Below are 24,526 nucleotides of genomic sequence, written 5' to 3'. Positions count from 1 at the left end.
GGGCGGGGGGGGGGTGGAGGAGGGGGTGGCGGAAGCCAAGCATTGGCCATCCCACCTCCTGGGTCAGAAGGCCATGGGTTGTAGCCCTGGAGACTTGAGTGCGGAACCCCGGCGGAGGTTCCCAGTGCAGCGCCGAGGGGTTGCTGCACTGTCTGGAGGCGCTCTCTCTCTCTGGTGTGCGTTAAACTGAAGCCCCCATTGTGGCCCCTCTCTGACTGAGACGAATGATCCCGTGCCCGCTATTTTGAAGAGGAGGAGTGCGACTCACCACCTCCTCCGAGTTAATATTCATATCCCTCAACCGAGAGGTCAAAATAAGGATGATCTGCTGAGGGTGGCCATTTGTGGGATCTTGCTGTGCACCAGTTGGCTATTGTCCTTCCTTGCGTCACCGTAGCGGCTACCCTTCAGAAATGATTTATTGGCTGTGTGGTGTTCACGGACATCCCGAGGTCGCAAGTCCTTCATGGAAAGGTTGTGTATCTTTCCCCTTCAGTGAGAAGCGCTGGCCTTGTTTCAGCGATTGAGTTTCTGTACAGGCATGGCTGCTGGCCAAGTCAAGCAAACATACAAGGACACAGGCAAAGGCGAGACCTCCTGTGCAGATTGCCTTGGGGGAACGGCAGGCTCGGCAAGGAGAGGGGGGGGGAATGCAGCAAGTCAGCACTGACCAAACCTATCGCCTGTCCGTCAGTGAGAGCAGGATCTGTCTGCCTTTATTCATTTATCTGACCATTCACGCGATGTGGGCGTCGCAGTGAGACCAGCATTTATTGACCCTCCCTAATTCCCCCCTCGAGAAGGTGAACCACCTTCTCGGACCTCAGTTTGTTTTGGTCTGTGGGTGAGAGGGTTAATCCCCCTCCAATTGGGAACAGGCTGCCCAGTGTCTGACTGTGGATGGTGGGGGAGGGGGGAGAGCAGCTTAATCCCCTTTGTTTCCAAGAGGGTTAGTGCTCAATGTGCTGGGTGCTGGTGTTGCAATGCTGCTGCTGCTGTTTTGATTACTATTACATTGCTGACTGGAGCCTGGAGGTGTGCTGAGGATGAGCCGGGGGAGTGGGCAGGGAGGGTGGGGTAGGGGCAGTGGGAGGTCCACGGGGAGCGGGGGGGTGAGGGGAGCGGGGGGGGGGTGAGGGGGGCGGCGACGGGGAACTGTCGTCTGTACACTGCACGCCTCCAGATGTTTGAGAGACTCTCGGTCTCTACGTTGTCACGCTGCTTATTGATCCCCAGGACTAGATGAGCGACCTTCTTCTCCAGCTGTGAAGACCGTGAAACCGTTGCCTTCGGTCCCTGCCCCAAGTTCAGTCCACCCCTAGTCCCCGACCACCAACAACCGACCGCCCCCCCCTTCCCCCCTCCTCCAATGCTTTGGGAGACCCTGGTTCGAATCCCTCCACGGCAGCTGGTGGAATTTGAATTCAGTGAATGAAATTGGGAATTAAAAATCTGGTCTCAGTAACGATGACCCTGGAACTATCATCGATCGTTGTAGAAACCCATCTGGTTCACGAATGTCCCTGTAGGGAAGGAAATCTACCATCCTTACCCGGTCTGGCCTACGTGTGACTCCAGACACTCAGCAACATGGTTGACTCTTAACTACCCCCTCTGAGACACTCGGTTCAAGGGCAATTAGGGATGGGCAACAAGTGCCGGTCCAGCCAGCGAAGCCCACCTGAAGGAATAAATAACTATACCCAACTCTTCAAATGCACCCCTAGCTGGTTTCCCATCTTCTACCCTCTTTTCTTCTCCCGCTATCTTATTACTATTGAACTGAAATACAACAGTGACACAGTGGTTAGCACTGCTGGTTAGTAAGTTTGCAGATGACACCAAGATTGGTGGCATGGTGGACAGTGAAGAAGGTTATCTCCAATTGCAACGGGATCTTGATCAATTGGGCCAGTGGGTTGACGAATGGCAGATGGAGTTTAATTTAGACAAATGCGAGGTGATGCATTTTGGTAGATTGAATCACGGCAGGACTTACTCAGTTAATGGTAGGGCGTTGGGGAGAGTTACAGAACAAAGAGATCTTGGGGTACATGTTCATAGCTCCTTGAAAGTGGAGTCACAGGTGGACAGAGTTGTGAAGAAGGCATTCGGCATACTTGGTTTCATCGGTCAGAACATTGAATACAGGAGTTGGGACGTCTTGATGAAGTTGTACAAGACATTGGTTAGGCCACACTTGGAATACTGTGTGCAATTCTGGTCACCCTATTATAGAAAGGATATTATTAAACTTGAAAGAGTGCAGAAAAGATTTACTAGGATGCTACCGGCACTTGATGGATTGAGTTATAAGGAGGGGCTGAATAGACTGGGACTTTTTTCTCTGGAGCGTAGGAGGCTGAGGGGTGACCTTATAGAGGTCTATAAAATAATGAGGGGCATAGATAAGGTAGATAGTCACTATCTTTTCCTAAAGGTCGGGGAGTCTAAAACTAGAGGGCATAGGTTTAAGGTGAGAGGGGAGAGATACAAAAGTGTCCAGAGGGGCAATTGTTTCACACAGAGGGTGGTGAGTGTCTGGAACAAGCTGTCAGAGGTAGTAGTAGAGGTGGGTACAATTTCATCTTTTAAAAAGCATTTAGATAGTTACATGGGTACGATGGGTATAGAGGGATATGGGCCAAATGCGGGCAATTGGGATTAGTTTAGGGGTTTTAAAAAAAAAAGGGCGGCATGGACAAGTTGGGCTGAAGGGCCTGTTTCCAAGCTGTAAACCTCTATGACTCTATGCTGCCTCACAGCGCCAGGGACCCGGGTTCAATTCCGGCCTCGGGTCACTGTCTGTGTGGAGTTTGCACGTTCTCCCCGTGTCTGCGTGGGTTTCCTCCCACAATCCAAAGATGTGCGGGTTAGGTGGATTGGCCATGCTAAATTGCCCCTTAGTTTCAGGGGGACTAGCCAGGGTAAATATGTGAAGTTGTGGGAATAGGGCCTGGGAGGGATTGTGGTCGGTGCAGACTCGATGGGCTGAATGGCCTCCTTCTGCACTGTAGGGATTTTATGATTTTCCAGAGCGCCATTGCTATGTTACTTTTCCAGTCGGTTTAGCTCAGTTGGCTGGACGGCTCGTTCGTGATGCAAAGCGACGCTAATCGCGTGGCTTCAATTCCCGTACCAGCTAAGGTCATTCATGAAGGCCTTCTCGACCTTGCCCGTTGCCTGAGGTGTGGTGATCCCCGGGTTAAATCACCACCAGTCAGCTCTCCCCCTCAAAGGGCAGAGCAGCCTATGGTCATCTGGAACTATGGCGACTTATTTACCTTACTTTTCCCGTGTCGTTTTTGCTCATCAAGCGAGTATATGTTTGTTGAGAACTCTGAATTATGTCCTTAAAAAATTTCACCACCACTCATCTACCCTCACACCGCCTAATCTCATTTCTCAATCTACCTGAGCAAATTTGCCCTTCACAGCTGGCTGCTTGGCTTTGTTTATAAAAAGGCCCTGTTTAAATAAGGCCCTGGGTTCAGACACACCACTCTCAAGCTTGCAGTGAAACTTGATCAGTCCTTTACTGTAAGATTACAAATGAACCCAGTCCAATCCCTGACCGAGTCTGCCTCCCAGTTCCTCTGTTCCGATTGGCAGTACGGGGGGCAGAATCTTCCAGCCCTAGTAAGAAGTCTCACAACACCAGGTTAAAGTCCAACAGGTTTATTTGGAATCACAAGCTTTTGGAGTGTTGCCCCTTCCTCAGGTGAGCAACGCTCCGAAAGCTTGTGATTCCAAATAAATCTGTTGGACTTTAACCTGGTGTTGCGAGACTTCTTACTGTGTTTACCCCAGTCTAACGCTGGCATCTCCACATCATGACCCCACCCCCACCTCTCCCTTGCAGCAGGGGAGAGGAGCAAGCCACGGAAGACTTTGGTGGGACTGTAAGATCCCGCCGTGGTCAGTGGCCAGCCGTCTTTTCTGCCGTGGGAAAACACGCCGCTGGGCTTCTCACCTTCAGCTGGAAGATCCCACTGGCGGGAATGGCTGGAAAATCCAGGCATCAATCTAAAACGGCCCGTTCCCAGTTAGTTACTTGAGGTATTCTGGAAAACTGTCCCGAATCGCGTTATGTGAACTCGAGCCATTGCGGGTCCCATTGAAACCTCTCAGCTGGTTCATTGACACCCTGTCCGAGAAGGAAACCCACCCTGTCTATATCCACTGCAGCCTGTATGTGACTCCAGCCCCCCACCCCCCATCGAATATTCCCCACTTGCCTGGATGGGCACAGCTCCAACAACACTCAAGAAGCTCGACACCATCCAGGACGAAGCAGCTCTCTTTGATTGGCATCCAGAGACGCGTTTGTTGAAGCTTTTTGTCTTGCACTCAGCAGGACAAATGCAAGAATGCCAAGTTTCAAATGGTCACAATTTATACTGCGGGAGAAAAGGGTGCTGATTGGTTGGCAAGTCGACTCTGATTGGCCGGGACGTTGCCATGGGGAAAGCAATAGGGAACTATAGGCTTCCTAAACTCCCAAGTAATTCACAAAATGCATGAGGCATTTCTTTGCTTGTCTGCAGAGAAGGAGACCCTGCAATGAGTGTGTGTTGCAAGCACAACCCAACCATGTTAGGAGTTCAACTGGCCATCTTGAAAGGCAGTGTATAAATGAGAGGAGATGGCGGCCCTAGTGGCACAGTCACTGAACTAGTTATAGTGTAGGAAGAGGCTATTCGGCCCATCGGGTCTGCACAGACTCTCCCAATGGCACCCTCCCTGTATCCCCATAACCACGCGCATTTGGCATGGCCAATCCACCTAACCTGCACATCTTTGGAGTGTCGGAGGAAACCGGAGCACTTGGGGGAAACCCACGCAGACCGGGGGAGAATGTGGGCGGCACAGTGGTTAGCACTGCTGCCTCACAGTGCCAGGGACCCGTGTTCGATTCCCAGCTTGGGTCACTGTGCGGAGTCTGCACGTTCTCCCCGTGTCTGCGTGGGTTTCCTCCCACAGTCTGAAAGACGGGCTGGTTAGGAGCATTTACCCGAACAGGCGCCGGAGTGTGGCGACTAGGGGAATTTCACAGTGACTTCACTGCAGTGCTGATTGAAGCCTTGTGACACTAATGAATAAGCTTTACTTTTACTTTAATGTGCAAACTCCACACCGACAGTGACTCCAGGCCGGAATCGAACCCGGGACCCTGGCGTTGCGAGGCAGCAGTGCTAACCACTGTGCCACCGTGCCGTAGTAGGTGAACTCAGCCCTGGTAGTTTCACCTAACTGTTCTGACTAGGGGTCAAACCGCAGGGCAGAGCTGGGAAGCGGGGAAGGAGCAGGAGGTGTTTGTGGGGCTAAAGGTCCAGCACAGGCAGAATGGGCCATATGGCCTGTGTTGGTGGATTTGTTTCCATGGTTCCTGTCACAGGGGATTGTTAGTCCTTCAGTGATAATATGATTCAAACCCTTGTTGTTTCACAGCTTTGTGGTTTGGTATCCATTGACTCACTGCAGTGTTTTATAACAAGGGCAGCGTTAGATTGCATTAAATTGGAGACATTTAATACAGCCGGACGCTGGGCTTGGGCATGACTCATCTGTGCACTTCCCACTGTCCCGAGAATGCTGAACAGCCCCTGTCCAGCAGCCCTGTAATTACAGCCAATAAGCCAGGGTCTAATGATGTACATACTGGCCTGCTCCCTGAACAGATAGATCTCCCCTGGTTACCCATCTGTTCTCTGTTAGCATCTGGTCCTCCCAGCAAATAAGATCAGTCTGTTTCCCAAGTGGTTCAGGCTCAGCTGGTCTGTGTAGTCCGCGTCTATGCCAGCAGGAGAGGGGGCGGGGGGTGTTAAGACTCGCTGCACGGCCTGATGGGAAACAAATTGGTCAATTGACAGGGTTCTCCCAATCCCAAACCCAGGGGAATTACAATTCTGGTTCCTGTAATCTGTTCCCGTAATGCACTCCTCAGTACTCCGGGCATTAGTCCAGTGAATCATAGAATCCCTACAGTGCAAAAGGAGGCCATTCGGCCCATCGAGTCTGCACCGACCACAATCCCACCCAGGCCCTATCGCCGTAACCCCACATATTTACCCCGCTAATCCCCCTGACACGGAGAGATTTAACATGGTCAATCCACCTAACCTTTGGGCTGTGGGAGGAAACCCACACAGACACGGGGAGAACGTGCAAACTCTACACAGTGACCCGAGGCCGGAATCGAACCCGGTTCCCTGGCGCTGTGAGGCAGCAGTGCTACCCGCTGTGCGGCCCAGTGAATACCCAGTGTGGGCTGCCTCTCCTTGCAGACTCCTCCAAACACATACGGAGCCAACACCCAGCCTTCCCAGCTGACATCTTCTCGTTAAAATGTCCGTCTTTAAGCAAGTTGAAAAATGCCTGACGTTTTTGTGTTGTTAAGGAGCTTGCTCCAGTACGGCTGTCCGATCCTGTAATTCCCCCTTCCCCCATTCGCTGGAGACTGAGTACCTCAGACTGTGGTTCCCGTGCCTTCTCATCATCCCTGCCTTCTGGCTCCCCCTGCAGGATTACTCTGTGGAAGGCATGAATGACTCCCTGTTGACGTTCCTGCAGCACCTGAGGGAATTCGGACTCGTCTTCCAGAGAAAGGTAAGGATAACTGGGCTCTGGAGGTGTGACGTGCCAGCGACCTTCACTGGTCAAGCAATGACCTGATTTTAAAATTCTCATCCGTGTTTTCAAATCCCTTCATGGCCTTGCCCCGCTCCCCAACTCTGTCATCTCCTCCAACCCTCTGAGATGCCGGTGTTCCGCTCATTCTGTCCTCCACCACTGGCGGCCATGCTTTCAGTTGCCTGGGTCGCGAACTCTGGAACATCCTTCCTCTGCCTCGATTTCCTCCCTCAAGACCCTCCTTAAACCTCCCCTCTCCAACTCAGCTTTTGGGGTCATTTAGAAATCATAGAAACCCTACAGCACAGAAAGAGGCCATTCGGCCCATCGAGTCTGCACCGACCACGATCCCACCCAGGCCCTACCCCCATATCCCTACATATTTACCCGTTAATCCCTCTAACCTACGCATCTCAGGACATTAAGGGGCAATTTAGAATGGCCAATTAACCTAACCCGCACATCTTTGGAGTGTGGGAGGAAACCGGAGCACCCGGAGGAAACCCACGCAGACACAGGAAGAATGTGCAAACTCCACACAGGCAGTGACCCAAGCCGGGAATCGAACCCAGGTCCTTGGAGCTGTGAAGCAGCAGTGCTAACCACTGTGCTACCGTGCCACCCTCAAATGGACATTTGACCCTCAGTATCTCCTTGTGTTGCTCAGTGTCAGACCTGGGAACAGAGGAACAAGAGTAGGCCATTCAGCCCCTCGAGCCTATTCCGTCATTCAGTGGGATCATGGCTGACATGTGGTCTAACCCCATATACCTGCCCTAGGCCCATATTCCTTCAGAGCTTTACTTAATAAACACTTATCTATCTCAGATTTAAAATTATCAACTGGCCTTACCGTTTATGGAAGAGAGTTCCAAACCTTTACCAAAGTTGGTTTTATAATCCTCCAGTGGAGTGCCTTGAGACATTACATGATGTTAAATCACAGAATCCCTACAGTGCGGGAGAAGGACATTATCCTTAACCTACACATCTCTGAACACTAAGGAGCAATGTAGCCCGGCCAATCTGCACACCTTTGAATGTGGGAGGAACCCGGAGGAAACCCCCGCAGACACGGGGAGAACGTGGCACAGTGGTTCGCACCGCTGCCTCTCAGCTCCAGGGACCCGGCTTCCGTTCCGGCCTTGGGTGACAGTCTGTGTGCGTGTCCTCCCGGCGTCTGCGTGGGTTTCCTCCGGTTTCCTCCCACAGTCTGAAAGGTGTGCAGGTTAGGTGGCTAAATTGTCCCTCAGTGTCATGGAATCCCTTCAATGCAGAAGGAGGCCATTCGGCCCATCGAGTCTGCACCGACCACAATCCCACCCAGGCCCAATCCCCATAACCCCATGTATTTACCCTAGCTAATCCCCCTGGCACTAAGGGGCAATTTAGCACGGCCAATGCACCTAACCCGCACATCTTTGGACTGTGGGAGGAAACCGGAGCACCCGGAGGAAACCCACGCAGACACGGGGAGAATGTGCAGACTTCACACAGACAGTGACCCGAGCCGGGAATTGAACCCAGATCCCTGGCGCTATGAGGCAGCAGTGCTGACCACTGTGCCACTCCGTGTCCGGGGATTTAGCAGGGCAAATATCTGGGGTTATGGGGATAGGTCCTGGGTGGGACTGTCGTCAGTGCAAGCTCGATGGGCCGAGTGGCCTCCTTCTCCACTGTGGGGATTCTATAAACATACAAACTCCACACAGACAGTCACCTAAGGCCGGAATCGAACCTGGGTCCCTGGTGCTGTGAGGTAGCAGTGCTGACCACTGTGTCGCCGTGCCGCCCTATATATATATGTACTGTTGTTGTTGTCGGTTGAACTTGGCAAGACGCGGTGACACCAACATGCTCGAGACTGTGTGGCACTCTCTTCTCTCTCTCTCTCTGTCCACAGCGTAAGTCGCGGAGGTTCTATCCGACACGGCTGGCCATTAACCTGGCCTCGGGAGTGACGGGCAGCTCGGTGGATGTGCACCGTCAGGGATACATCATCGTGGAGACAAACTACAGGATCTACGCCTACACCGGTGAGAGTCTGCCTGCAGGGGGCAGCCAACCCCAACGCAGCAAGTTCAAACCCTCAGTGGTCACTCCTGTATGCGCACACACACTATACCACCGACTGACCAAGAGGGGCCCAGGCTCTGGGGACAGGGGTTCAAACCCCACCACCACAGCCAGTGCAACTTCACTTCAATGAATGAAACCTGGAATTATAAAGTTAGTCCAAAGATTAGGGCAGCTCGGTGGCACAGTGGTTAGCGCTGCTTCCTCTCAGCGCAAGGGACCTGGGTTTAATTACCGGCCTCGGGTCACTGTCTGTGTGGAGTCTGCACATTCTCCCCGTGTCTGCGTGGGTTTCCTCCGGGTGCTCCGGTTTCCTCCCACACTCCAAAGATGTGCAGGTTGGATTGGCCATGTTAAATTGCCCCTTAGTGTCCCAGGATGCAGAGGGTTAGAGGGATTAGTGGGGTAAATATGCGAGGATAGGGCCTGGGTGGGATTGTTGTTGCAGACTCGATGGGCCGAATGGCCTCATTCTGCACTGTGAGGATTGTATGATGTGTAGGTTAAGTGGATTGGCCATGCTAAGTTGCCCCTTAGTGTCAGGGGGACTAGCAGGGTAAATACGTGACGACCTTCTGCACTGTAGGAACTCTGTGATTCCGGTCTCCGTATTGGTGACTGCAAACGTATCATCGATTGTTGCAATCCCTTTATTCCCTTGAGGGAAGGAAATCTGCCATCCTCACCCAGCCTGGCTGACACTTTTGATTTGATTTATTATTGTCATATGTATCAGTATACAGTGGAAAGTATTGTTTCTTGCGCTGTAAAGACAAAGCATACCGTTCATAGAGAAGGAAAGGAGAGAGTGCAGAATGTAGTGTTACAGTCATAGATAGGGTGCAGAGAAAGATCAACTTAATGCAAGGTAGGTCCATTCAATAGTCTGACAGCAGCAGGGAAGAAGCTGTTCCTGAGTCGGTTGGTCCGTGTTCACTCTGAAATTGCCAAGCAAGGTCCTTGCGAGTCTTAGTGTCAGGGAGACTCGCTAGGGTCTCACTAAGGCCAATAGAATCTCAACAGTGCAGAAGGAGGCCATTCAGCCCATTGAGTCTGTACTGACCACAATCCCACCCTATTCCCGTAACCCTCATTTACCCTGCTAATCTCCCTGACACTAAGGGTCAATTTAGCCTGGCTAATCAACCTACCCTGCACATCTTTGCAGTGTGGGAGGAAACCGGAGCACCCGGAGGAAACCCACGCAGACACGGGGAGAACATGCAGACTCCGCACAGACAGTGACCCAAGGCTGGAATTGAACCCGGGTCCCTGGCGCTGTGAGGCAGCAGTGCTAACCACTGTGCCACCGTGCCGTCCAGTTTAAGGGCAACTGGGGATGAGCGTTAAGTGACGGCCCCCTCAGTGACACCCCCATGTAAGAGTATTTGTGAAAAGACACTTGCGGGGATGCCGGACCTCACCCGGAGGAAACGCACGCAGACACGGAATGTGCAAACTCCACACAGACAGTGACCCAAGCCGGGAATCGAACCTGAGTCCCTCTCGCTGTGAGGCAGCTGTGCCAACCACTGTGCCAGTGTTGCAAGGGTGCCCGGCATCACAGCTCCAGAAAGGGTTAATGCAACTTGCACGGTACTTGTAATGGCAGCAGCCTGACAGGCCCCGGTGGCGGGCAGCTGGAAGAGACTGTGCAGTGAGACCCAGTGTGTGGGAGTCTCCGAATCATTTCATTCAGAGCTGCGATCCCTCCTGAGGGCCGGGGCAAAGTGGCTGCGTGCTAGAGATTGGCAAAATGGAGAGGAGTGCCACTCGAGCACAGCCGCTTCATAACATGACTGAGTGCAGACAGGAGGCCGTGTCAGCTGTAACCCTGTCTGCACCGGACACCATTAACCGATTCCTCACTCATCTCCCCCCCGCATCTCTGCCCCAGCTGTCCGTTCCGGCTCAGCAGTAGGGTGGCACCGTGGTTGGCACTGCTGCCTCACAGCGCCAGGGACCCGGGTTCAACTCCCGGCTTGGGTGACTGTCTGTGCAGAGTTTGCACATTCTCCCCGTGTCTGCGTGGGTTTCCTCCCGTACTCCAAAGATGTGCGGGTTAGGTGGATTGGCCATGCTAAATTGCCCCTTAATGTCAGGGGGATTAGCAGGGTAAATACATGAGCTTTTGGGGATAGGGCCTGGGTGGGATTGTGGTCGGTGCAGACTCGATGGGCCGAATGGCCTCCTTCTGCACTGTAGGGTTTCTATGATTCTATGACCCAGAATACGTCACTCAACAAATCAAGCAGCAAATAAGTGGAAGCTCGGTCATTGAGAATGTTTAACGCAGAGATTGATGGATTTTTGGTTAACAGTGGGGAGATAGTGGGTGTAAATGGCACTGAAGTCTCCAATCAGCCATGATCATATTAACAGCAGAGCAGGCTCGATGGGCTGAATGGCCTACTCTGGTTCCAATGTTCGCCTCCTGACTCCCCAAAGCCCGATCACCATCTTCAAGGACACGAGTCAGGAGTGTGATGGAATATTCCCCACTTGCCTAGATGGGCACGCTCCAACGACTCGAGAAGCTCCACACCATCCAGGACAAAGCAGCCCCGCTCGATTGGCACCACATCCACAAACATTCACTCCCTCCACCACCGACACACAGTGGCAGCCGTGTGTACCATCTACAAGACGCACTGCAGCAACTCACCAAGACTCCTTAGACAGCAACTTCCCAACCCATGATCATTCCCATCTAGAAAGACAAGAGCAGCAGATACCGGGGAACACCACCACCTGGAGGTTCCACTCACCATCCTGACTTGGAAATACATCACCATTCCTTCACTGTAACTGGGTCAAATTCCTGGAGCTCCCTCCCTAACAGCACAGTGGGTGTACCTACACCACAGGGACTGCAGCGGCTCAAGGCAGCAGCTCACCACCACCTTCTCGAGGGGCAATTAAGGATGGGTAATAAAGGCATCCCGCAATTTATTTTGAAATGCTGGTCTGAAGCATGAACGGTCTGAGGATCGAGAGTCTCAGTGGCCCTATTCCTGAGCAGAATCTGTGCACAGCCTCTCTGCAGTAAAGCAGTGTCTCTGGATAAGGATCTGGAGGGAAGGGAGGACTGGCAGATTTCACCCTCTGTTCACCCCTCCCCACTGGGCATCAGGAACAGCTGGGCTGCTGGACAGAGTCAGTGTGGGAGCAGCCAACTACCCCCAACTCCCTGTCCCTCCCACCCCCCCCTCTCCCCTCGCTTTGCATTCCTGCACCCCCCGCTTCCCACTCCAATCTCCCCCCCGCCCCCCCCGCTTCTCACTCCCCCCCCCCCCCCCCCCCTCTCTGTTTGGGTGGATCGTCTCACTGAGCGTTCATGCTGGGTTATTTGTGAATGGTTTGGGGGGAATGTTTCACTCAGGCTCTTTCTCCTTGTTTCCCCTGTGCAGACTCTGAGCTGCAGTTAGCCCTCATCGCTCTGTTCTCTGAGATGCTCTATCGCTTTCCCAACATGGTGGTGGCTCAGCTGAGCAGAGACAGCGTGCAGCAGTCCATCGCCAACGGGATCACGGCAGAACAGGTAACAGCACTGGGGCTGCCGGCAGCTCCCAATGAAGCCCTTTGCAGGGACTTGAAGAATTAAGGGTCTGCATTCACACTCACGCATGTTTAATGTTTATTTGTTAGTGTCACAAGTAGGCTTACATTAACACTGCAATGAAGTTACTGTGAAAATCCCCCAGTCGCCACACTCCGGTGCCTGTTCGGTGAATACACCCTAACCAGCACGTCTTTGGACTGTGGGAGGAAACCGGAGCACCCAGAGGAAACCCACGCAGACACGGGGAGAACTCTGCACAGACCCAAGCCGGGAATTGAACCCGGGTCCCTGACATTGTGAGGCAGCAGTGCTAACCACTGTGCTACCATGCCGTCCTAGACAGGTACACGCAGAATGAGTATGTTACCCAAACAGATAAACGCAGGATAGGGATGGTACCCAGGCAGGTGCACACATGACACTGGGGTTTGCATACCTGTGGTACACACAGCCAGGTCTGGTACACATGGGAGCTGGATATGTGTATGCTTAAGATTGGCGTGCGCGCACACAAGAATCTGAAGCACCCAGGAACCAGAGAGGTGTACACTTGTGCTTGGCACAAATAGGATCCAGACAGTGTACACCCAGGCCTGACACACACACACACACACACAGAAACCAGACGGTGTACACCCGATAAAAGCAAATTACTGCAGATGCTGGAATCTGAAACCAAAAGAGAAAATGCTGGAAAATCTCAGCAGGTCTGGCAGCATCTGGCAGGAGAGAAAAGAGGTGACATTCTCCTTACAGATGCTGCCAGACCTGCTGAGATTTTCCAACATTTTCTCTTGTTGTTTCATTGTACACCCCAGACTGATACACAGACAGAAACCAGACAGTGTACACCCCAGACTGATACACAGACAGTGTACACCCCAGACTGATACACAGACAGAAACCAGACAGTGTACACCCCAGACTGATACACAGACAGAAACCAGACAGTGTACACCCCAGACTGATACACAGACAGAAACCAGACAGTGTACACCCCAGACTGATACACAGACAGAAACCAGACAGTGTACACCCCAGACTGATACACGCGGACAGAAACCAGACTGTATGCACCCCAGACTGATACACAGACAGAAACCAGACTGTATACACCACAGACTGATACACAGACAGAAACCAGACAGTGTACACCCCAGACTGATACACGCGGACAGAAACCAGACTGTATACACCACAGACTGATACACAGACAGAAACCAGACTGTATACACCACAGACTGATACACAGACAGAAACCAGACTGTATACACCACAGACTGATACACAGACAGAAACCAGACTGTATACACCACAGACTGATACACAGACAGAAACCAGACAGTGTACACCCCAGACTGATACACGCGGACAGAAACCAGACAGTGTACACCCCAGACTGATACACGCGGACAGAAATCCAACAGTGTACACCCCAGACTGATACACAGACACAGAAACCAGACAGTGTACACCCCAGACTGATACACGCGGACAGAAACCAGACAGTGTACACCCCAGACTGATACACGCACATAGAAATCCAACAGTGTACACCCCAGACTGATACACAGACACAGAAACCAGACAGTGTACACCCCAGACTGATACACAGACAGAAACCCAACAGTGTACACCCCAGACTGATACACAGACAGAAACCAGACAGTGTACACCACAGACTGACACACAGACAGAAACCAGACTGTGTACACCCCAGACTGATACACAGAAACCACCGGAACATGTCAGGATTAGCGCGTTGCTTTTGGTGGGAGCTTGCTGTGTGTAAATTGGTTGCCGTGTTTCCTGCATCGGCCGAGTGGGTGCAGTTGGTAAAGTACGTGGTGGTCTGTGAAGAGCTTGGACTGAGGAAATGATAGGTGCTCTGGCGGTGCCAGTCCGCCTTTCTTTCTAGAGGGGCAGGACCGCGGCGTTCCCACTCCTTCCCCCCCCCCCACCTCTCCACCACCCCCCCCCCCTCTCCGCCGCCATGTGAGATGACGTCTGTGCTTTGTCCTTTCTCCAGATTATCCACTTCCTGCGGACAAGAGCCCACTCGGTAATGATGAAGGGGGTAAGTCGCTGGCAGTAACGTCTGGGTGTCTGTCCCGACAGCTCAGTCACTCCACTCAGCAGCCAGAGCGGCGGATAGCCAAGCACAACTGGAAAGCCTGAGGGGTTGAGGCAAAGCAGTCACTCCCCCACCTCCAACCCCACAACCACGTGTGGGGAGGTCGGGGGGAGGGGATGGGGTCTAGTTCGGCTGCAACACTTCCAGCATCGAAGTAACCTCTCAAACGTAAAGAATGACCGCTTCCGGCTAAATGTTTCTCGGGGCTCCGTGTCCGTCCAGTGCTCAGGGTTGGACAAGAACCAGGGGCAGGAGTATGTTTGTTGCATTGTTTAGATGCACTTGTGGAGGGTGCCATTTTGATTAAGCACTCAGAGCACATATAAAGAGAGACCGCTGGTACCGGGGCGAGCAGTAGACTGATGCCTCACTGGCTTCCCAGCACTGGTCGACTCCCAGATCTACCTTACATTGGGCACTGGGATGGGGAGTTGGGGGGGATCTGTCTATCTCAGCCTCAGATATATTCCACCCACCCCCCCCACACACATACCTAAAAGACAACCCCCTCCTCCCAGGAAGCAGACCAGTGAACCAAAAGCAACCCCCCCCCTCCCCATGATGCACCCATTTTCATAACCAGCACAGACAAAACTCATCAGAGTTAACAAGAACTCGTTAATAAGAATTTGTAAATAAGAACTTATGTTGCTGCAATTTCACTGCTAAATTTAAATATTTATTATTAATATATAATAGCACAAATGTTATTATAATTATATTTTATATATATTATAATTATTATTATTTACTGAATGCCCTTGAACTGAGTGTCTTTTCAGAGAGCAGTTGAGAGTCAGCCACATGGCTGTGACTCTGGAGTCACAGGTAGGCCAGACCGGGTAAGGACGGCAGATTTCCTTCCCTGAAGGACATTAGTGAACCAGATGGGTTTTTCCCGACAATCGACAATGGTTTCGTGGTCGTTAGGAGATTCTTAACTCCAGATTTTATTTTATCGAATTCAAATTCTACCATGGCGGGATTCGAACCCGGGTCCCCAGAAGGTTCACTGAGTTTCTGGATTAATAGTCCAGTGATAATACCACTAGGCCATCACCTCCCCATTGCCTATCCCTTGTTGCCTTTGAACTGAGTAGCTTGCTAGGCCATTTCAGAGGGCAGTTGAGAGTCAACCACATTGCTGTGACTCTGGAGTCACAGGTAGGCCAGACCGGGTAAGGACGGCAGATTTCCTTCTCTGAGGGACATTAGTGAACCAGATGGGTTTTTCTGACAGTCGGCAATGGTTTCACGGTTATTTAAAATTCAAGTTTCACCTTCTGCCATGGTGGGATTCGAACCCAGGTCTCCAGAGCACTGCCTCTGGGTTACAAGCCCAGTGACGATACCACTACACCACTGCCTCCCTCTTGCCTAAGCACATTCTCGATTAATTCCACAAATAAAAGTTATTTCACACTATAAACATGAGCACTGCAAGAGAACATCCCTGGAACATCCTAGAATGCTGACACATCAGCATCACCTCCTTCTGAGACAGTAATCTGGGCCTGTGTTAAATAAAATCCACGTGATGTAAGAACATAAGAACTAGGAGCAGGAGTAGGCCATCAGACCCCTCGAGTCTGCTCCAACATCCAATAAGATCATGGCTGATCTTTTTGTGGGCTCAGCTCCACTTACCCGCCCGCTCACCATAACCCTTAATTCCTTTACTGTTCAAAAATCTATCTATCCTTGCCTTAAAAACATTCACTGAGGTAGCCTCAACTGCTTCACTGGGCAGGGAATTCCACAGATTCACAACTCTTTGTGTGAAGAAGTTCCTCCTCAACTCAGTCCTAAATCTGTCCCCCCTTATTTTGAGGCTATGCCCCCCTAGTTCTAGTTTCACCCGCCAGTGGAAACAACTTCCTTGCTTCTATCTTATCTATTCCCTTCATAATCTTATGTTTCTATAAGATCTCCCCTCATTCTTCTGAATTCCAATGAGTATAGCCCCAGTCTACTCAGTCTCTCCTCATAAGCCAACCCTCTCAACTCCGGAATCAACCTAATGAATCTCCTCTGCACCCCCTCCAGTGCCAGTATATCCTTTCTCAAGTAAGGAGACCAAAACTGTACACAGTGCTCCAGGTGTGGCCTCACCAGCACCTTATACAGCTGCAACATAACCTCGCTGTTTTTAAACTCCATCCCTCTAGCAATGAAGGACAAAATTCCATTTGCCTTCTTAATTACCCTGCTGCACCTGCAAACCAACTTTTTGTGAATCATGCACAAGGACACCCAGGTCCCTCTGCACAGCAGCATACTGCAATTTTTTACCATTTAAATAATAGTCCATTTTGCTGTTATTCCGACCAAAATGGATGACCTCACATTTACCAACATTGTATTCCATCTGCCAGACCCTCGCCCACTCAGACTATCTATATCCCTTTGCAGACTTCCAGCGTCCTCTGCACACGTTGCTCTGCCACTCATCTTAGTGTCATCTGCGAACTTTGACACACTACACTTGGTCCCCAACTCCAAATCATCTATGTAAATATTTGGTCTGTAAAATGTCACCGTTGCCACCCGCCCTTGTGATAATTAGACCCACGCGGGCGGGCGCTAGCCTGGTGCTGTGCCCTTTAGCGAGTGATGTGGGTGAGGGTTCTGGCTGCTTCTCCCCCCCACCCCATCCCCCATGGCCTTGGCTAGTCACACCCGCTTTGGACCAGCACCGGACGCAGCTGGATCGGCCCAATCTCTCCAACCTCGACCGGCAGGCACCTGGGTACGCCACCGCCTGCAGGATCCCCTCCCAGTTTTGCACCTCCCTGACTTTGTCCGTCGTCCGTTCCCTCACCTTCCCTGGGTCAGAACCCTGGAACCTCCCCCTCCCTCACCAGCGCTGTGGGTAAAAGCACCTTCACCAAACGGACTGCGGAGTTCGAGAAGGCAGCTCACCAACAGCTTTTGAAGGGCAAGAAATGCTGCCCTTTCTGGCAATAGCATCATAGATTTAAATTAAATTAGAATAGCTCTCGGAGGGACATTGAATAAATCCTTGAAGGAGAAAGATGGGGGAGAAAGGGACCAAAGCAGACAGCTCTTTCAAAGAGCTGGCACCGGCCTGGTGGGCCAAATGGCCTCCTGCGGGGGGACCATGAATCTAGTGTTGTGACCGAGGAGGCCTAACGCGCACACCCCCAGGTTACTGGTCACTCCTCGCGGTTACGACTGTGTGAAAGGGTAAGGCTGGCCCCATGTGTGACGAGCTGGGTTACAGTGCGAGAGCACCGCCCAGTGGTGGAGGTGGGTAGTGCGATTGGAGGGTTCAGCCCATCCAGCAATGCATTGCTGCAAGATGCATTGAGATTCATAGAATCCTACAGAAGGCGGCCATTCAGCCCATCGAGTCTGCACCGACCACAATCCCACCCAGGCTCTATCGCCGTAACCCCATGTATTTATGCTAACTAGTCCCCCTGACACTAAGGGGCAATTCAGCATGGCCAATCAACCTAACCCACACATCTTTGGAGTGTGGGAGGAAACCGGAGCACCCGGAAGAAACCCACGCAGACACGGGGAGAACGTGCAAACTCCGCACAGACAGGGACCCGAGGCCGGGAATTGAACCCGGGTCCCTGGCGCTGTGAGGCAGCAGCACTAACCATTGTGCCACCTTGCCCCACAATCCCGTACCCAATGTAAAGTATATCTGGGAGTTAATTGCCTCCCAGTGCTGGGAAGCAGGTTACAATTCAGGCAGCAAGCGGGACATTACTCTTCTCTCTTGGACCCCTCACCGTTCAGGAGGGTCACCAGCGGCAGTGCTGGGTTGGTGCTGTGCAGCCTTTAGCGGTGCAGAGCGTTAAATCGACTGCAAGTCAGTCAGTGAAGGTGCGAGACACTAATTACTGTTCCTGACAATGGGTTTGTTGACAGAACGCAGCATCGCGCATGCCTGGTTCCAAACCTGCTCGCCCCACGTCCCGGCAGTCTCTCTTTATATGTGCTCCGAGTACTGAATCGAAACCACGCCCTTCACCTGTGCAATGTAGCAAACATACTGTTCACATAGGGGTCAGATCAGGGTCATTGTTGGGGTCTTTGGTGTCCCTTTCCCCCTGTGCTGGGAGTTTCTACTCCATGTTACAGTTTGATTGCCCCCTTCTGTAGCGGCCCCGACTGATTTCACCCCAAGTCGGAACCCGGGTCCCCGCGTTGTGAGGCAGCAGTGCCAACCACTGTGCCAACCACTGTGCCACCACTGTGGGGGAATGAAGGGTTGTCAGGATTGATGACATGAGGGCAGACCTCATTACCCACCATTCCAAGGGTGATCATTGGGGGGATGGTGTGGTCGAAGCTTCTGGAGTCCAGCAGCAATTTCTCACCTTGTCACCTATCCAGCCAAAGAAGCATCTTCCGAGCGGCAGCACATGGTCAACCTTTAGCTCGACGGGAATGGGTATAAAAACAGGGAAGTTTTGCTAAAACTACAGGCCGGAGTTAGACCACACCAATGCTGTGAATAGTTTTGGTCCCCGTATCTAAGGAAAGATAAACTGACACTGGAGGCAGTCCAGAGACGGTTCTCTCGGTTGATCCCGGGTATGGAAGGATTTTCTTACGAGGAGAATTTGAGTAGGTTTGGCCTGAACTTCATTGAAAATGGGATTTGGAACAGGGGCAGGCCATTCAGCCCCTCTCCCTCGCTCCCACCCATTTACCCTCTCTCTCTCTCTCTCCCACCCATTTACCCTCTCTCTCTCTCTCTCGCTCCCACACATTTACCCTCTCTCATCCAATTACCCCCTCTCTCTCTCTCACCCATTTACCCTCTCTCTCTCCCACCCATTTATCCTCTCTCTCTCTCTCTCCCTCGCTCTCACCCATTTACCCTCTCTCTCTCTCTCCCACCCATTTACCCTCTCTCTCTCTCTCTCTCCCACCCATTTACCCTCTCTCCCACCCATTTACCCTCTCCCTCTCTCTCCCTCTCTCTCTCTCCCACCCATTTACCCTCTCTCTCTCTCCCTCGCTCTCACCCATTTACCCTCTCTCTCTCTCTCCCACCCATTTACCCTCTCTCCCTCTCCCACCCATTTACCCTCTCTCTCTCTCTCTCCCACCCATTTACCCTCTCTCCCTCTCCCACCCATTTACCCTCTCTCCCTCGCTCTCACCCATTTACCCTCTCTCTCCCTCTCCCACCCATTTACCCTCCCTCTCTCTCTCCCACCCATTTACCCTCTCTCTCCCTCTCCCTCCCTCTCTCTCCCTCCCTCTCCCTCTCTCTCCCACCCAGCAATAAATGTGGTCAAACCAGCCGAGGTCTAAGCAGTGATTGGTCAATGTTTTGTACCCTGTGCTGTTTTTTTTCCCCAGAATCCAGTGCTGCCGCCAACAATCACGGACCAGATCCGACTGTGGGAGCTGGAACGGGACCGTCTCCAATTCACAGAAGGTGGGTCCCGGTTACCCTTCGTCCCCATCCCATTGAGAGAGCGGGGAATGGGGAAGGGGGGGTACAACTCTGCACCAGCTGGGGGGATTGAGGGGTTATGGCATCGATCTCCAAACTTTTCAGTACAAGGGCCACATCGTATATTTTACACATTTTCACGGACCAAAGAAAAAAATTAGTTTTATAAATGAATGAATAAAATTTAAATGAATGAACAAGTTTTCGAAACATAGAAAAACTACAGCACAATACAGGCCCTTCAGCCCACAAAAGTTGTGCCGAACATGTCCCTACCTTAGCGATTACTAGGCTTACTTATAACCCTCTATATATTTTATTTGGATCTTTTTTGTAATCAGCATGATATGATTCAGAACAAAAGAGAAATGTGACAATTACAACGAAACAATGCCGTGCTTACACTGAGAAATGATGTATAATGAGTAAAAATGTCAAACATTAGCAAATGCTCTGACAAAATAATCAATTACTGAACTGCAGATGAGAAAAGCAGGTTATTCATTTTTAAATTAATTTTATTTACTGAAATTTTACAAATGTTTACTTGAAATGAGAGTTTGCCCCATTTTGTGGCACACAATAAAAAAATAAACACACCCCAAGGAAGAACTTCAGTAAAACAAAGCAAAGAAATTCAAAATAAACTTGAACCATTAATAAAGGTCGAATAAAAATAAATTCAGTCTGCACCTTTCTACACAATTCTGGCAATTGGAGTTTTCAATCATAACCAACAAATCGTGAAGTTTTGCACAAGATTAATGGGAATGATGGAACTGCTTTTTTAATTTCAAAATATTGCTGAACTGAGGTTTCAAGCTTGAGGAGCCAATTATTCGAATGGACTTCAAATGCTCATCAGATAGATTTGCTCGATATTTGGACTTGACATACTTCATGTTTGAAAATGTTTGTTCACACAGGTACGTTGTACCAAAAACTGATACAAATCCACAAGCAAATTGCTTCAAATTTGGAAACTGCTCAGGCTGCAAAGATTTATAAAATTGGATCAGATTTCCTTCTTTATACTTGTCTATCAGCATGTCATCTGATTGGAGATCAATAATTTCCATTTGAAACTGACTTGGGAGTGTTTCAACATTGTAGCCAAATGGATTTTGAAACAGCTTTATTTCATCTGTGTTTCCATCAAGAGCAGAAAATCGTTCCTGAAATTGTTTTTGCAAGTCCTTAATGATTTCTGTTGCAAATGAAGAAGGAAATTCTGCTTCATTTTCTTCATGAAATTTTTCACAACATGGAAAATGAACCAAGTTATGAACTTTCACCTGTCCTTGAAATAGCATCAGTTTTGCCCTGAATGTCTTGACATGCGCGAATAGATCACAAATCAAATTTGTTTCACCTTGCAACTTCAGATTCAATTGATTCATATGGCCTGTCATGTCTGCAAAAAATGTCAATTTCCAAAGCCAGTCAGTGTTTGATAAAAGTGGTTTGGGTCGATTCTTCTCTGTGAGAAAGGAATCAATTTCCTCTTTGAGCTGAAAGAACCGTGATAGAACCTTTCCACAACTAAGCCATCGTTCTGCTGTATAATAAGGCAAGTCACCGAACTCAGAATCAGTTTCTTTCAGAAGATCACGAAACTGGCGATGATTAAGCCCGTGAGATCGAATGAAGTTCACTGTTGAAACAACAGATTTCAGAACGCAAGACATATTCACATATTTTCCGCACAATGCTTGTTGATGGATAATGCAATGCAGAAACATGGGCTTTGAGAATCCACCAACCTCACAAGCTTTTGTGATTTGTCCAACCAAACCTTTCTTCACCCCAGACATGTTCTTTCCTCCATCAATTGTCACGCATTGCAGTTTATTCCACTCCAGGTTATATTCCAACACAGTTTTTTGCAATTCTTTGAAGATGTCTTCTCCAGTTACTGTGCTGTGCATGCTGTGCACTGATGCTAATTCTTGTGTGACATTAAATTCACTGTCGATGCCACGGATGAATACTAGGAGTTGTGATGTGTCACACGCATCAGTCGATTCATCAAGTGTGAGAAAATACCACTGAAAATTTCTTGCTTTGTCTGCAATTTGATGAAATGTATTGCTTCCTATATCCTCAATTCTACGAGCAACAGTATGTGACGCAAGACTGATGATTTTGAACAGATTTGCTTTTTCTGGGCATAACTCTTCCACTGCTTCCATTATACACTCTTTGATGAGATCTCCATCGGTGAATGGCTTTCCTCCTTTAACCAATGCATAAGCTAGTTTGTAACTGGCCCTGGTTAAAGCTTCATTTTCAGTTCTCTTCTGCGTAAAAAAAGCTTGTTGGGAAAGTAACCTGTGTTGCATTGATTCAAATTGTTCCGAACGCTGTGTTACTGTGAATTGGGAATAACTTGGTTCATGTTTGGTCTCATAGTGCCGACGTACATTGTACTCCTTCAAAACTGCAACAGTTTTGTTGCATATGACACACAAGGCTTTATCACCTGCTTGTACAAAGAAGTACTTTACACCTCATTCTTCATTAAACAGGCGGCACTGACTGTCCACTTTTCTTTTTTCCTTCCAAAGATGTGCAGGTTAGGTTGATTGGCCATGCTAAAAATTGCCCTTAGTGTCCTGAGATGCATTGGTTAGAGGGATTAGTGGGTAAATCTGTAGGGATATGGGGGTAGGGCCTGGGTGGGATTGTGGTCAGTGTAGACTCGATGGGCCGAATGGCCTCTTTCTGTACTGTAGGGTTTCTATGATTTCTATGATAACTGACGGGTACATCTGACTGAAAATGAGGGTTCGCCAAGTCGACACCACTCAGGTCACATGGGAAGGAGCGCGGCGGACAGGAACTGCTCGTGTCAACTGTCCGACCGCGTGGTTGGGAAAAAACGAAGGGAAATAATTAGTTTTATTATTTATAAATATTTCAAGTTGCTGCGGGCCAGATGTGGCCCGCGGGCCGTAGTTTGGAGACCCCTGGGTTAAGGGATCACGAGGGTTTATTTACCCGAGGCATACAGCGGACATCAGGGCCGCATGAGGGTTGTTGGGCATGCTGGGGTGTGTATGTGGCGGACTAAGCAAGGGTCAGGGGCCACATGGGTACACGGATGAGGGGATACGCAGCAGGAATCGGGGCTAATTTCAGGGATATACGGATACACTGGGCATGTGATGGATCCGAGAGACTGTGCGAGTTGGGGAATACACAAGGAAGAGGGTTATGTTAGACATTGAGTACACTACAGTGGGAACACAGAGGGTACGCTGGGCATTGGGGTACATGCTGGTACACAGTGTGGATTAGGGTTCGCAGAGGGGTACATGCTGGGTCAGATGTGCATAGTGTGGATTGGGGTACGCAGAGGGGTACATGTGGAGTATACACTGTGGATTAATACGCAGAATGGTGGTAAATGCAGCATTCACCATGGATGTAACATCTCAGTGAGGATCATGGGGGCTTGGGGCAGATACACTGGACACCACTGCTACCCAGATCAGCAGGAAACAGGCAGCAGAGTTCTGAGAGTCACAGCAGCCTGTAAGAGGGGAAGGGGGGAGGGGGAAACAGAGCCTGGAAGGGGAAGGGGAGGGGGAAACAGAGCCTGTAAGGGCAGGGGGGTGGAGGGGGGGGGGGGACAGAGCCTGTAAGGGCAGGGGGGTGGGGGGGGGGGGGACAGAGCCTGTAAGGGCAGGGGGGTGGGGGGGGGACAGAGCCTGTAAGGGTGGGGGGGCTGGGGGGGGGACAGAGCCTGTAAGGGCAGGGGGGATGGGGGCAGACAGAGCCTGTAAGGGCAGGGGGGATGGGGGCAGACAGAGCCTGTAAGGGCAGGGGGGTGGGGGGGGGGGGGGGGGACAGAGCCTGTAAGGGCAGGGGGGTGGGGGGGGGGGTGCAATAAAGAGTTTCGCCGACTTCGGGATGCTTCTTGTACAACCTTTTGTTGCAGAGATGATGTGAGGTTTCTGTCTCACTCTCCCCTCCTTCCTTCCCTCTCTGTGTAGGTGTACTGTACAACCAGTTCCTCTCCCAGGTGGATTTTGAGCTCCTTCGGAACTACGCCCGGGATCTGGGAGTACTCGTCTGGGAAAACCCCACCAAGAGGCTGATGGTCGTAACCCCCGGGGGGCATCCCGATGTCAAGCGTTTCTGGAAGAGGCAGAAACATAGCTGACGGGCAGGAGTGGGGGGGGGAGGGGGGTGAAGGGATAGCTGAGCGAGGGAGGAGCCAGGCCACCGAGCAGAGACCGGGATTACCCCGGGTTCAGTAACGGAATCCTGCAGGGAATGGGGTGGCCTGCAACGGAGAGAGACTTGGCCAAATCGGAGTGTGTTTGTGTTTCTATTTTCTGTTTTTTCAATAAAAGCCGAAGGAGAGAAAAGCTCTTTCCTGAAAAAAATGAGAGAGAAATCCCGATTAACACCCGCTCGGCAGGTCAGACGCTCGGCAGGTCAGACGCTCGTCAGGTCAGACGCTTGGCAGGTCAGACGCTCGGCAGGTCAGACGCTCGGCAGGTCAGACGCTCGGCAGGTCAGACGCTCGGCAGGTCAGACGCTCGGCAGGTCAGACGCTCGGCAGGTCAGACGCTCGGCAGGTCAGACGCTCGGCAGGTCAGACGGTAGCACAGTGGTTAGCACTGCTGCATCACACCACCAGGGACCTGGGTTCAATTCCTGG

The 24,526-nt window shown here is 50.9% G+C and overlaps 1 protein-coding gene across 3 annotated transcripts in view; it reads left to right on the top strand.

The window, feature by feature from the left end:
* The window catches only part of gtf2h4 (general transcription factor IIH, polypeptide 4), a 79,283-nt gene extending 55,042 nt beyond the window's left edge, over nucleotides 1–24,241 (top strand). For all 3 annotated transcript variants that reach the window (XM_078217487.1, XM_078217486.1, XM_078217488.1), the window contains exons 9-14: nucleotides 6,526–6,609; nucleotides 8,537–8,669; nucleotides 12,120–12,250; nucleotides 14,301–14,348; nucleotides 19,758–19,836; nucleotides 23,853–24,241. In XM_078217487.1, the coding sequence (XP_078073613.1) occupies nucleotides 6,526–6,609; nucleotides 8,537–8,669; nucleotides 12,120–12,250; nucleotides 14,301–14,348; nucleotides 19,758–19,836; nucleotides 23,853–24,022 (645 nt within the window). In that variant the 3' untranslated portion in view covers nucleotides 24,023–24,241. The remainder of the gene's footprint in view (nucleotides 1–6,525; nucleotides 6,610–8,536; nucleotides 8,670–12,119; nucleotides 12,251–14,300; nucleotides 14,349–19,757; nucleotides 19,837–23,852) is intronic.
* Nucleotides 24,242–24,526: the final 285 nt, after the last annotated feature.

The sequence above is a fragment of the Mustelus asterias genome, chromosome 8 (genome assembly GCF_964213995.1).
Source record: "Mustelus asterias chromosome 8, sMusAst1.hap1.1, whole genome shotgun sequence".
Lineage (NCBI taxonomy): Eukaryota > Metazoa > Chordata > Chondrichthyes > Carcharhiniformes > Triakidae > Mustelus > Mustelus asterias.
This window is presented reverse-complemented; position numbering and strand designations above follow the sequence as displayed.